The sequence below is a fragment of the Bos indicus x Bos taurus genome, chromosome 11 (genome assembly GCF_003369695.1).
Source record: "Bos indicus x Bos taurus breed Angus x Brahman F1 hybrid chromosome 11, Bos_hybrid_MaternalHap_v2.0, whole genome shotgun sequence".
Taxonomy (NCBI): domain Eukaryota; kingdom Metazoa; phylum Chordata; class Mammalia; order Artiodactyla; family Bovidae; genus Bos; species Bos indicus x Bos taurus.
The window spans coordinates 66,600,812-66,615,060 of record NC_040086.1 but is presented as its reverse complement, the minus strand read 5'-3'; the positions used below and the strand labels follow the sequence as shown (position 1 = coordinate 66,615,060).

The 14,249-nt window shown below is 34.7% G+C and overlaps 1 protein-coding gene across 2 annotated transcripts in view; it reads right to left on the bottom strand.

Moving 5' to 3' along the window:
- APLF (aprataxin and PNKP like factor) overlaps window positions 1-14,249 on the bottom strand; it is a 93,241-nt gene that overhangs the window by 8,443 nt on the left and 70,549 nt on the right. For both annotated transcript variants that reach the window (XM_027555668.1, XM_027555669.1), the window contains one exon: window positions 4,236-4,282. In XM_027555668.1, coding sequence (XP_027411469.1) covers window positions 4,236-4,282 — 47 coding nt within the window. The remainder of the gene's footprint in view (window positions 1-4,235; window positions 4,283-14,249) is intronic.

Genomic DNA, 14,249 nt, shown 5'->3' with positions numbered 1-14,249 from the left:
AATTAGTAAAACTTTAAACTAATTAGAGAGCTTAATAGTCAAACCTACAAAAATCGAAATATATGGCATAAATTGTTACATGTGTGGGAAAATTTTAGACCGAAGTGTTTTAGAAGTGCTACAAATCAGAAACTAAATGATAAAACTTTCATATAGTTATTTTATATTATAAAATTCTAGAGTAGTTGGTATATAGTATATGGGTCTCTATTATAACTTTTCGGAGAAGGCGATGGCACCCCACTCCAGTACTCTTGCCCGGAAAATCCCATGGATGGAGGAGCCTGGTAGGCTGCAGTCCATGGGGTCGCTGAGTCGGACACGACTGAGCGACTTCACTTTCACTTTTCACTTTCATGCATTGGAGAAGGAAATGGCAACCCACTCCAGTGTTCTTGCCTGGAGAATCCCGGGGATGGGGGAGCTTGGTGGGCTGCCGTCTATGGGGTCACGCAGAGTTGGACACAAATGAAGCAACTCAGCAGCAGCAGCATTATAGCTTTTATTGTTTTATTATGGATTAATGACACCCCACCTCAAATTTAACATGTATAACTTAAAAAAAAAAACCAAACCCACAAACTACCTAGTTTTTCCTTCTGATCTCTAAGCTCCTGATAATTTGTACTTTAATTTTCATTCATTCTTATTTCCTTTGATTCATCCCATCCCCCACACCATGGCCAATCACTTGGAAATTCCTCACCACTCTTCTTTCAGAATCTCATTTGTATCAAATCCTGTTTTTCCATTCTCATGGCAACCTAGTTCTGGTCCTTCATTCACCATAAGGTTTCCTCTACTCTAATTTGGACAGCTCATCATTAGTTATTTGTCACCGCAACCACATCTTTGGTTTAGCTTTCAAGAGCTTCTACAATCTGACCTCAAAGCATTCCTCTAGTATCATCCACAGTCAACAGATGGATCATAGATAAAGCAAGACACTTCCAGAAAAACATCTACTTCTGTTTCATTGACTATGCAAAAGCCTTTGACTGTGTGGATCACAATAAACTGTGGAAACGTCTTAAAGAGATGGGAATACCAGACCACCTTACCTGTCTCCTGAGAAACCTGTTTGCAGGTCACGAAGCAACAATTAGAACTGGACATGGAACAACAGGCTGGTTCAAAATTGGGAAAGGAGTATAACAAGGCTGTATACTGTCATCCTGCTTACTTAACTTATACGCAGAGTACATCATAAGAAATGCAGGGCTGGATGAAGAACAAGCAGGAATCAAGATGGTCAGGAGAAATATCAACACTCTCAGATATGAGACGATGTCACCCTAATGGCAGAAAGTGAAGAGGAACTAAAAAGCCTTTTGATGAAGGTAAAAGAGTGAAAAAGCTGACTTAAAACTCAGCATTCAGAATACTAAGATCATGGCATCCAGTACCATCACTTCATGGTAAACAGATGGGACAAAAGCTGAAACAGTGACAGATTTTCTTTTCTTGGGCTCCCAAATCACTGCAGACGGTGACTGTCTGCAGCCACGGAATTAAGAGACACTTGCTCCTTGGAAGAAAAGCTATGACAAACCTAGATGGCATATTCAAAAACAGAGACATCACTTTGCTGACAAAAGTCCTCCTACTCAAAGCTATGGTTTTTCTAGTTAGTCATATACAGATGTGAGAGTTGGACCATAAAGACGGCTGAGCATTGAAGAATGGGTGCTTTAGAACTGTGGTGCTGGGGAAGACTCTTGAGAGTCCCTTGGACTGCAAGGAGATCCAACCAGTCAATCCTAAAGGAAATCAACCCTGAATATTCACTGGAAGGACTGATGCTGAAGCTGAAGCTCCAATACTTCGGCCACATCATGTGAAGAGCCAGTTCATTAGAAAAGACCCTGATGCTGGGAAAGACTGAAGGCAAAAGGAGAAAAGGGCGGCAGAGGATGAGATATTTAAGAGAGCATCACCAACTCAATGGACATGAATTTGAGCAAACTCTGGGAGACAGTAAAGGACAGGGAAGCCTGATGTGCTGCAGTCCATGGGGTCACAAAGAGTCGGACATGACTTAGTGACTGAACAACAAGAGTATCATTCATTCACAGTAACTGCAGAGACTCTCCCTGTCAGTTAAACTGACCCACCTTCGAACTCCAAACACAACTTATTATTTTCTGCCTCAATGTCCTTGACCAACCTATTACTCAATTTGTCTGGGATGTCCTATACCCACCTACCCAAAGCTAAGAAACAAAGATAATTGAAATCCTACCACCTTAAAGACCAACTTTACTTAAAATTCCCTTACTAAGTTACCCTGATAAATCCAAACAAAAAGTACTCCATCTCTTTTCTCCAAGATTGTAGAGCATCTCACCACAAGCACTAGTGGTGAGATGCTAGTTTTCATGTATCTCTGTAGTTCTGTTCACTTGGAAGTCATATAATAAATGAATAAATGCGTGCATAAGTAAATGAATCATTACATAAATGAGCTTAAGATCTGGGTAATGTTAAACTTTAAGGATTTGGGAAATAATAAAAACACATATGTTAGAATTTTATGTCAGATATCACTAAGAAATATAGTGAGACTTATAAAATTTTAAATACCTCAGAGAGTTTAATTTATAGGTTCTATAATAAGAAGAGATATCCTGACTATACTGCCACATGACAACTCTTGAAAGTACATTAAATATATAAGGCTAAACTGTTATATTAAAATATCCTATTTTTTTAAAAAGTATTTTCAATGAAATAAAAATTTTTCTTAAAAACAGTTAAATGTTCTAAAAATATGTTCTTCATTCAGAAGCTGCTTCAATGATAATTCAAAGAGATTTTTCGAAGAAAATTCAGATACTTTTCAACATGCCATATGATGTATATTGACAGTTTTCAGGTAAAAGGTTCCTAGTTCTACAAAGATAAATCTGTCAAATGCTCTTTCATGGGAAAATGCTAAAATTTGTCAATAAAATAGAGTTTTAATCAAATGTTATTATATTATTGTTCAAAATAATATTTTTGAACTTTTGAAAGTTAACTTAACAACCATAAATGCCATAGCTTCAGATACAGCCTCAGTAAGGAAAGTATAACATATAACCTCCATACCATATTAACTGAGATAAAGTAATCATATTTGTGTCTGGAGTATTAAAACACTAAAGTGTGTTTTAATAAGAAAACAGTAAATAGAATTCCCTTGTGGTGAAATTAATTATTTTAATCACTTGGTTTTATCACTTGGTTACAAGTTGGCTGTGTTTATACATATACAAACGCATGTGGGCATAACCTGGATATACAGTTAATTCCCTCACTCTGTGGGCAGAAATACTGATGCATCCAGAAATTTAGGATGCTGAATTGGCCACTGAGTTATATAAATGATATAAAGAAGCCAGAGTTTATTAAAGGGAAAAAATATTAGAGTTCAGAAGCAAAGGAAACAGAAGGCAGAACAGGTTGATGTAAGCAGGACTGATGGTCATTCGATAGTTGTTTCTTTGGTGTTTGTCCCCTACTTCTCTTCCCCTAAAACAATAGTTTCTATTGAGGATCTCTGTGGTTTTGAAGAAAGAGACTCTACTTTGGTTCCAAGGGTAGAACAAACTAATTAGTGGTCACAGTGATTCATTCAAGAATAACAATGTGATTTAAACCAGTTTTTTTTTAAAAAGTTAGTTTCATGACTTTTCCTAATAGCAAGAATCAAAGCCGTTCTCTCTCTCCTTAGGTGTAAACATGGATGCTTATCATCCCAGCTGAATAAGGATGCATATAGTTCCTTGCTGGGGAGAGCAGCCAGTCTTAGGATAAAAATCACTCCTCTAAGGACAGTATGATGGAAGGAAAGTGGGTTATTGGTGACATTATTGACATTATTAATGAGCTGAAGCAACAAATCTTGTCTAATCTAGCCCTATTTCTGGACTTTTCAGTAAAAGAAGTCAATATGCTCTCTTTATCATTCAGGCCAGTTTGAGATTTTGTTTTAAGATACCTGCAAACAAAAGAATTGTTTAACAGATACAAAGAAAAATATATATACACTGTTAGACAATGATTGCAGAAAAAATCTATATAAAAATTTATCATTTTTAAATTTAAGAAAATCATTAAAATCAATAATTCAACAAATTCACAGAAGCAGAGATTTTAAAATACTATTAAAATAAGTGGCAACTGTCTCTAGGTTTAACAAGAGAATCCATCTTAAGGTTTCATTTTGAGTTTCCTGAAGTAAAATCACTTACCTGGAAATGTACTATGTCTATATTCTATCTTGTGCTGGGGATTCTTCCTAAAAAGAAAGAAAGAAACGAAAGAAAGCAAATATAAGGTCAGGTTTGACAATCACTAAAAATGAATAAGACTATTTAAATTAAACTAGAGCACTCACTAAACTACAAATTAGCAATAAGCCTCTTATTGAAAAACATTTGCTTTGTTACTGCCGTTAACTACAGTCACCATGCTGTACAAAGCATCTGCTTTTTAATCACATTTACTGAGTGCCTATTCCATGCCAGGTATAGTGCTGGATGCGAAGTGTGGTGAACCAAAGTTCTTCCCTCTTGACTTCCATTCTACAGAAAGGCAATATGAAACAAATATAATACAATATACTGTATTCTTAAAATGTCACTATCATATATCACATAAAGATATGATGTAAATTAGTATATAAATATATAACTCAAAGTATCAAATTGTGTGTGTGTGTGTGTAATATCTGAAAGGATACTTTTAAGGCTCCTCTAGAATTCAAAACCAAAAGCATACAAGTCATGTCTCTCCAAAGGATACCAATCAACTGTTATGAGAAAATAAGAAAGTCAATATGCATTGAGAAACATATAACAACATATCCCAAAGTCAAACAGAAGCCACTGTTGGAATATCTACTTTTGATTATATATATTGACAATCTCTTCTATCATTTTATTAAACAAATGTTTGGGTACACTGTATACATATAAGACATTCTCCAGATAATGCAAAATTGCCCAGGCAGCAAAACTTCAAAGCATTAACTGGTTCATCATGCTCCACTGGTGGTTACCTTTCTCTCAGGGGACTAACAAAGGAGAGTTGGAAGGGCTGACAACAGACATATGCTGAGATGGACATATGAAGCTGTAGTGAGGATATCGTAAGTTTAAGGGCTTAGGAGGTGGTAAGTAATTAATGCTGGCCATTTGTTCTTTCATCAGTGGTTCAAGAAATAGTCGCAGGGCACTTACTACACGTGAGGCTCTGTGTCAGGTGTCAGTGACATTTCTTATTGCTAATATCTCTTATTTTGGGGTAACTTTTCCTACAATTTGAGCATAAACACAGTACAACAGTGCAACCACACAATTAATTAGGGTCATAACTTAACAGTTTTGAAAAGTGGAGAAAGATTCACCAAAAGATTGTGTGTTTGGGGCAATTAACCCAAATCTGACCGTTTAATGAAAAAGAAACCTCAAGGTTGAAAGAAATAAACTGGACAACTTAAATGTGATGAAGGGAGCGGCAAAAGAACAAAGCTGCCATGATGCTTTGTGGGAAGATCTTTCCTTACTGAACACTCTGGCACAGGTCATTAACTTGTTTAATTCAATCTTTATTAAAGTACAATTAATGTTGGATATCAGGAGAGGTAGAAAAGAAAAATGAAAGAGATTAATACCAGAGGTAGTTTTCATCAATAATCTGGAAAAAATTGCTGATCCTCTGAGATTATTTTTGGTAATATTCTTAAAATCTTTTTGTTATTATTACTGTGGTAAAATAATGGTAACTTTTTTTTTTTAATGTCAAACTAACTACTGAAAAGTAGTTGATTGGTACACAGAAATTCCATATATCCTCACTGAAATTCTTCAAGTGTTAACATTCTACACAGATGCCTCATTATTATCTATCTATAGTCATTTGCGATTTAAAGGCTTTTTCTCCTTCCTTTAATACGTTTGCTTTCAGAAAGCAAGCTGAAAGCAGTCCTATCTTTCCCTGCTTTACCCTGAACAGAACAGGATTACTGAGAAGTTCAATGTGATCTTAATTGTTTGCTACTGGAGTCTCCTTCAAAAGCTGCTTTAGAAACTCTCAAGCATCTAAAAACAAGCACAGAAATGAAATCAAGTGAGTTAATAGAGATAAGTACAGTTTGTGTACCAAATACCAGTTAAAAGACTGCTGACATCAGTTCTCAGGCTAGAAAGACTAAAAAGGAAAAGTATCCTTTTTAAAAGGCCAAATGAAGCCTGGTGGGGACAGGGGTAATGGTTCAACCTTGAAGTTACAGAAGGTAACTTGGGACACATCCACAGCTGCACTCACATACCGATCTACATAATCTAACCTCACATTCGACTTAGGAAAAGGCAAGCCCTTTCAGAATAAATGAACAGGGGGAAAGATTTACACTGGTATATTCCAAAAAAGAAGAACAGAAATAAGTGTTATGAAATTTTGTGCTCAGAAAAGGAAATGATTTTCAGCTCCACGTGCAGATTTTCATCTGCCTTAGAGGGGAAAAGGGTGTTTCTCTGAGGTTTCCTTAACAATTTCTATCCTTTTGTAGGAGAACTTGATACTATTTTCATTAAAAGGCAGGTGTAAGACTGCAGTGTAGACCAGAAGAAACTAGATGTGCTGGTGCTTTTCCACATTTAACTTAGAAGTTAAACTTCCAATTTAAAATAAAAGAATTAATATCAATATTCTGCTAGTTATTTCATTGAAAATGGAGAAAAAATATCCTCTGGGACAGGTTCAAAAGTTTCCTGTTCTAGGGTATTTTCAAATATACTTTACTCTTTCTTGATGATATAACTCACAGGATAGATTTTAATAAAAAAATAAGCCAAAGCAGAAACAAAAATGTATCATCACAGGCAAAAGCATATTCAAAATAAAAACAAATTTTAGATGTTTACATAGCAATTTAAATGTAAAAAAAAATTAAGTATTCTGAATGTTAAATTCCTTAAATTATCCTCTTCATGAAGGTCCCTCATAATCTCGGTCTGTACCTTTATTTGCAGCCCAATCCTTCATTTCTTCTTTGGGACAACAGCTTCTAATTTTTTGCCATTGATAGGCACTTGCTCACAGCTGTTTTGCCAAGAATATTCTTCTAAATCTATACTACTTACCTAAGCACCTTCATCAGGAAAACAACTCTGATAATTCCTGGGTATTATCTCCAGAATACATTGTTCATATCTACTATTTAGTACTCACCACATAATTTCTTATACAGTCATTTAAATTTTCAACACAAATGTGAGTGTGTGTGTGTGTGTGTGTGTGTGCATGTGTATGTATTATCTCATCATCTGTCAAATGAGCTGCTGGAGGTCATGGCTTTTTCTTACATTATAAATATCTTTTACAGCTCCTACAAGAGTACCTTATACGAGGTGGCAGTCAACTATACTTTTCATAAATTACCTATTACAATATAATCAACTCTTTCCATTCAAAGAGTTTTTTTAACTGAGCTTTTACATGAGTATCCAAAATGATGAAATATTTTCTATTTAAGAGGGAAAAAAAGACACCTATTTTTGCTACCTTTACTATTATTTCAAAATGATTATTGAATTTGCAAGAATCATTTGCAATACAAACCAAAGTTTAAAATTCTCATTGGCTGGTACAAAAAACAGTTCCAATCATTTCTAGACTGATGAGTTTTCTTATGTTTTTTTTCTTTTTCTAGTAAATTGTAATCTATGGATCCTGATGTTTTTAGAAGAATATCCTTTGAAAGGCAGTTTTTCTGTTGGATACAAGCCTATTCTCATTTTGTTGAAGAGAATGTTCATGTGCTAAAATTGCTCTGTGCTCACACCTACGAAGTTAATAATCAAAGTACTCACGGAACCTTTTTACACAAACCTAGGACTAAAATGTGTTAGAATTTCCTGCCATTAACAATTCATATTACCTCCCCAGGAAACAATGAAAATCTGACAATCACATTAAGCCGACTCCACTGCAAACAGGTTCCTGAGATATTGATTGCTCAGCATCACAGGACACTTAGCTCTAGTCAATCACTCCAGTCAACAGGAACACAGAGTCCTTCACATACGGTTTAGAAACAAATGCCACAGTGACTTGGACCTGTTCTCATCTGGCCTGTTAAAGTTTAAATCATCAGCATTATGCTGTAGAAGGGGCTCAAGGTTTCGAGATCAGAAGAACCGAGTCTGAATTCAAACTACATTGTTTACTGGTTTTGTGATTTGGGGCAAGTCCTGTGAACAAGTCTCCATTTCCTGATCTGTAAAGCATGGAAAATACTGCCTACCTCACAGAGAGTTGTTTGAAGTATTAAATGAAGTGATGTGCATAAACATTTGTGGACCATTAAGCATTTTACAGGGGTCAGCTATTTTTACAGAAACAAATCAATTTTACTTTAAGATAGGCAACAATGTCTGAAAACTCTATGTAAAAGTTGGCCAGTAAAGTAACTACCAGCTAATATTAAAGAGCTGAATTTTTTCTTCAATAATACACACAATTACTACCCTTGAATATTTCCCCCACCGCACTTCACATATTTATAGAATATTTTATAACATTTGCCCATGCATATCCTATTTTAAAATTTCAGTTATTAATAATACAGCAGAAAGTCTTTTTCATATTACCCTGGGTTAAAGTTAAGTGGCAATACTGTACAGCTCTTTGGGAACATATGAATATCTGAAATAACTTTCAAGGACAATGTAGCAAAATTCCACTCAGGACTATTTCCTAATAGTGATTGGAAATACTTAGAGTTCATTCATAAAAAATTTACATCAACCTTTTTCACAAATAGCATTTTTGTAACTCAGCAGGCCTCAAAATCCTGTTGACATTTTTTTTTAATCTTTGGGTTTTTAAACACAGACATATACACTCATAACTACATCAGGTTTTTATGAGCTGCTATATTTTAAAATACACATTTTACAAAGCATTTGTGGTCTTATGAATGATGTGAATAACAAATATAGATCTGAAGGAAAAACATTCAGAAAGAGAAAATAGAAAACGTCTTCAAATTTGCTAAGGTCCTTACATGGGAACAAGCTAGAGTATGTGGACAAATACAAAAAGCTTGTATAGCTCAACAGGAATGAGGGAGAAGGAAAAGAGTAGGAAATGAAGTCAGAGAAGAACTTGAGCCATGGTAAAGAGTTTTGTGTGAGGCTACTGGACAATTTTGAATAAGAAATCAACATGATATGACATTTTTAGAGAACTGCTCTGATTGCTGTGTGGAAAATGAACTACTTAAAGGCAAGAAAAGAAACAAGGATGTCAGTTAAGAAGCTACTATTGTATGTACACCAGATCAGAGATGACTGCGGCTATGACTAAGATGACTGAGGCAGAGGAATTAAGAAGTGGTCAGGTTCTTAACATATTTTAAAGGCTGAAATGGTAAGAACTATTGATGAGTGATGTGAAGAGAAGAGAAGAATCAAGGTTGCGGTTTGGTTTGGGGCCTTGGTATGAGAATGGTGAAATCATTTACAAAGGTGGAAAACACTTGGGAAAGAGTTGTTTCATGACAAAAATCAACAGTTCTGTGTTGGATATGATAAGTCTGAGCTATTTTACAACCAAGTGGAGGCACTTAAACAAGTGAGTCTGGAGCCACTACACTAAATTAGCTAACCTACGGAGTAAGAGCAGAATAGCAAAGGGAAAGGTTCAGAGAACGGCACCCTGGGGTCCGGCAATAACTACAGGTAGGAAAAAGGAGACAGAAAGAAGACTGAGGAAGAGCAGCCAGGAATGTTAACTGACCTGACTTTATGAACTGGACTATATTTCTCTCTGTTCTAGATTTCCCTACTATTGAATGGAGGCCCCCAGAGCACAAATGTTTCAACCTTCTTGTTTTCATGAGGAACTAAGGCCCAGGAAAATCAAATGGCATGCAAAGTTTTGCTTCACAATTGGCATAACCATAACTAGAACCTAAGTCTGCTAATGTAAAAACCCATTATCTCTCCATCACAGAGATACCTAAAGATTAATTAGGCAGCGATAAGAACAGAATAATCATTTTTATTTTTACTTCCAAAAATTTGATAACTTAATACTAAACTTACCACTTAAAATTTTCAAATGAACCTAAAGTACTGTTTCACATCAACTTTTATAAAATGGACTTTTATAGAAGTCTTTTATGAAAGACTTTTTTATAAAGCATGTCTGATGCTCAATATTCACTCAATGAGTAAACGATGATACTATGCTTTTGTTTTCATTGCAAAATAATTTATCTTACACTAGTGAAATTCAACATTTATTTTAAAACCTAAAGCAAAAACATGAATCCTATGTTTTCAAATATTTAAGTCTCAAATTTAGGAGAAAAAGGAAAATTAAAAATATGATCTTACTGAAAGAGTAAGCCAACATAAAATAAGAGAAACTAGTCAATCTGCTATTTTAAAATCACTACAATTTTACTATCTCTGAAAATGTGTGTATATATATATATGTGCGTGTGTGTGTGTGTGTGTGTGTGCAATTAACTAAATATAACAAAGAAAAACATTTATTAACATATAATCAAATAAAGAAGAAAGAAAAACAAAACCACAGAAGACACTCCAGCACATTTTGTCAAGGCTACATGACACATTACATATCAAGTAGCAATGTTGTTACTACTATTTCTGTTTTGATGCTTTTACTGCTACTTCATTTATACTAAATGAAGTTTAAAAAAAAAAATTGCAGCCATGTCTCCAGGTAAAACTGTGTAACCAGTGATTAACATTTACTCTAAGATACTTTCTTCTAAGACTGTATTCTTAGAGGAAGAGAACATGTGAACATGGCAGGTTACTTCCTCTATATGCAGGTCCTATAAAAATGGGTGATGTTATCAGCTTTGATTATACTTAACTCGACAGCCTGACATGACTGATTCTGGGAATCTCAACTATATGGCAATTAGAGTTTCCCTACGAAAACCCATTTATTTTGCCTCAAATAATATAGTATGAATTTATACTAAATACACATGTTCCTATTTTTATTAAGCAGCTTCTAAAAATCAGTATTTTGTAGTTTAAGGTGTACATTTGCATACATGATTAGGATAACACTGCAAAACCAAACAAAAGAAAATACTGCAATAACTTGGAAAACTTTGAAAATAAAAGAGAAAATAGCAAAAGATTTTGTATGATAGTTGGGTTTCCCTGGTGGCTCAGCTGGGAAAGAATCTGCCTACAGTGCAGGAGACCTGGGTTTGATCCCTGGGTTGGGAATATCCCCTGGAGAAGGGAACAGCTACCCACTCCAGGATTCTGGCCTGGAGAGTTCTATGGACTGTATAGTCCATGGGTCGCAAAGAGTCAGACATGACTGAGCGACCTTCACTTTCACTTATATGATAGTTAAAAATCTGGATCAGCAAATAACAAAAGATAGTAATTTTAACATCAAATATATCCTTTTTAAAATGAATTATGCTTGTGGCAAAAACATTGTGTTCTTTCACAGCATACAGATCATGTCACAGATTCATTATAATGAGAACACTTCTATGGTGACTGATACACTTCCTTACGTCATCCCTCTTAGAAGGTATTACAATTTTTTTAAAAAAGTGGAGCTTTGGCTTGTGGAAAATATGAAGGTACCAACACTTTCATTCGTATAATACATGCCTTCCTAAGGTTTTGTAAATCTAAGGCAATATATGTAAGTTTGACTTTACATGTTGATACTAAGCTGGTTGAAGATGGATTCTGCTCATTTTAGTGTATATGCATTTTAAGTTTAGTGCTTAATTTAACAAATAAAAACAGGAGTAATACATTGCATAAAATCCTATTATGCACCAGAGGAAGTGAGTCAGTGGCAAGCACAGCAATCACTGGGTTATCCTGGACAATAAGTGTCTAATTTAGACAAGTACCTTAAGCTAATCAAATGCATTAAACTGAACGAGTCTTCTGACAAATTGCAGCAGATAGCACAAAAGGGAAAAAATCAGTTAAATGGGCAAGATATTGAAAATGATACCATGAACTAGTTCCTTCAAATTATCAATTTTCAAGCTGATTTAATTCTGTTATATTTTTAAAAGTACAATGTCAAAGAAAATGTTAATAACGCCTATAGTTTTAGGAAAAAATAAAATTTAACAATTAAGGATGGTTTTTTTCAACATCAACTTCCTATATTATATGGGAATTTTTATTTTTTACTACATAATATATTTATTAACATGTGATCCATATCTGTCTTACTCATTGAATGAAATATCTGAAAATTAAGTACATCCATCTACATACAGTTTTATGTTTTTATATTTGCTCTATAGTGATAAAAACTTTGACCACAGATGACAATACTTGCAAATACAAAACAATACCACATAAATGTAAGTAGCTGATGCAGTATAACATTAAGATTATTTAGTGTAGAATACAACATTTGAGATCACCTAGATTTACCAACAAGAAACTGACTTGGACTCATTCAAGGGATTAGAAGGTAAGACTGAGAAGCAAACAAATTAAAAACCAACCTAATATTTCACTTGAGGGAATACTTGTTTTTTACCTGAGAATAATTCTTATCCTGTTTTGTGAAGGCAAATTTTTAAAGATAAAAAGCAAAGATATTTTAGCTCATGAATTTCACCTCTTTCAAATGTATCAACCATCACAGAGTACAGGCATATTACAACTTTACTTTTAGAACACATATATTGATATATATTTACTTTTCTAAATATAATAATTTCTGGCTGATTTTGTGCTTTATGATCAGTGAGGCTTCAATATTTTTCTTCTGTGGCGACAGGAAAAATCTGACATGCATTTACATAAAAACTCTTTTAAGCAAGCTAAATTAGAACATCTTTCTCATTCTGAGTCAACAGGCTTATAGTCTCACACTGCTGAAATAAACATCTAGACCCAAGATGGAGCTGCTTCTGCCTAGGGTGCCATGCCAGCAAACTGCAAGTTAAGGTAACTTTCAGGTCCCTGTGAATGCTCTGCCTGATCAGAGACACAGTGGGTCCAATCAGCCAATCCCCACAGGCCAAACCAACTCTGGGCTCTATATCTATTTCCTTGTTCCTTTTCACCCCAAACAAGGTTGACTGTGTAGCCCCAGACAGTCAGATATTTTCTCTTTTTCTCTACCTTGTTCTTTATTCTTCATCCTTTAACAGCTTCCTGTCTTCTGCCCTATTCGCACTTCTCCAAATGGAGACTGCTTCATGAAGTGTTAAATAAAGTTAATTTGTATCATCCAAATTGTCTTCTTTAAATCATTTTTTAACAGCATGAAATGTGTGTGAGGCCAAAAAAACCCAATAGTTTATTCTTGCAAATCAAGATTGTTAAAGAACAAACGGTTCATAATACTGTATCAATTTAGTTATCAATTTAGCAATGATACAAAATGAATCTACTAGATCCTGTTTTCTGCCTAACTAAAATTATAATGTAACAAGAAAGGGTATACAAATATATATCATGCTTCTACAATCTGGTTTCTAGGATCTTGTTGATTTGAAAAATTCACAATTTCTTCAATCAAAGTACTTTATCTGGTTTTTTCTTTTTTTCAGCTCCAAAATATTATTTTGCCATTGGGCTAAAAAGACAAAGACTAGCAATACTTTAGAAGCCATGACTAGCCACGGTGGAATCAGGCCACAGCACAGAGAAAGGCTGAACTGGAAGAGAGAAGAAACTTGGTTTTGAGCTCACTAGCTTTGGCATCTTATGCAACTAACTTAACCTTTCTTAGTCTCCATTCCCTTATCTGTAAAACAATAGTCAGAGTAAGTGATAACATCTAACATTCTCCAAGAGTCTCTCTAAACTGTAATTAAAATTAATGAGGGAAAAAAACTTAAGATTTTATCTTCAAGTAGAAACAAGGACACCAAGCAGCTCAACAGCTAAAGAAGAAAAGCACAATGTTCATACATATAAATATATTTAGATACAGACATGAAAGTTTTTGCTATTACATGTGAGTCACTGGCCTCTGAGTAATTTCTCTTGACTACTCCCTACTCTGTCCCCATTTAAAGTGATTGATGAAATAAAGGGTGATGAAAGAAAGGCTGCAATTTTTTTACATCATTATTCTTAGCAAGGCTTTGCATTTTGTTTTTATTCTCCTAAAGAATAGGCATACTGCATTCTACTTCTGAAAAGGGTGTAGGACATCATGGCAGACAAATACTCTTGTTTTAACAACTGGGGCGGAGGGGA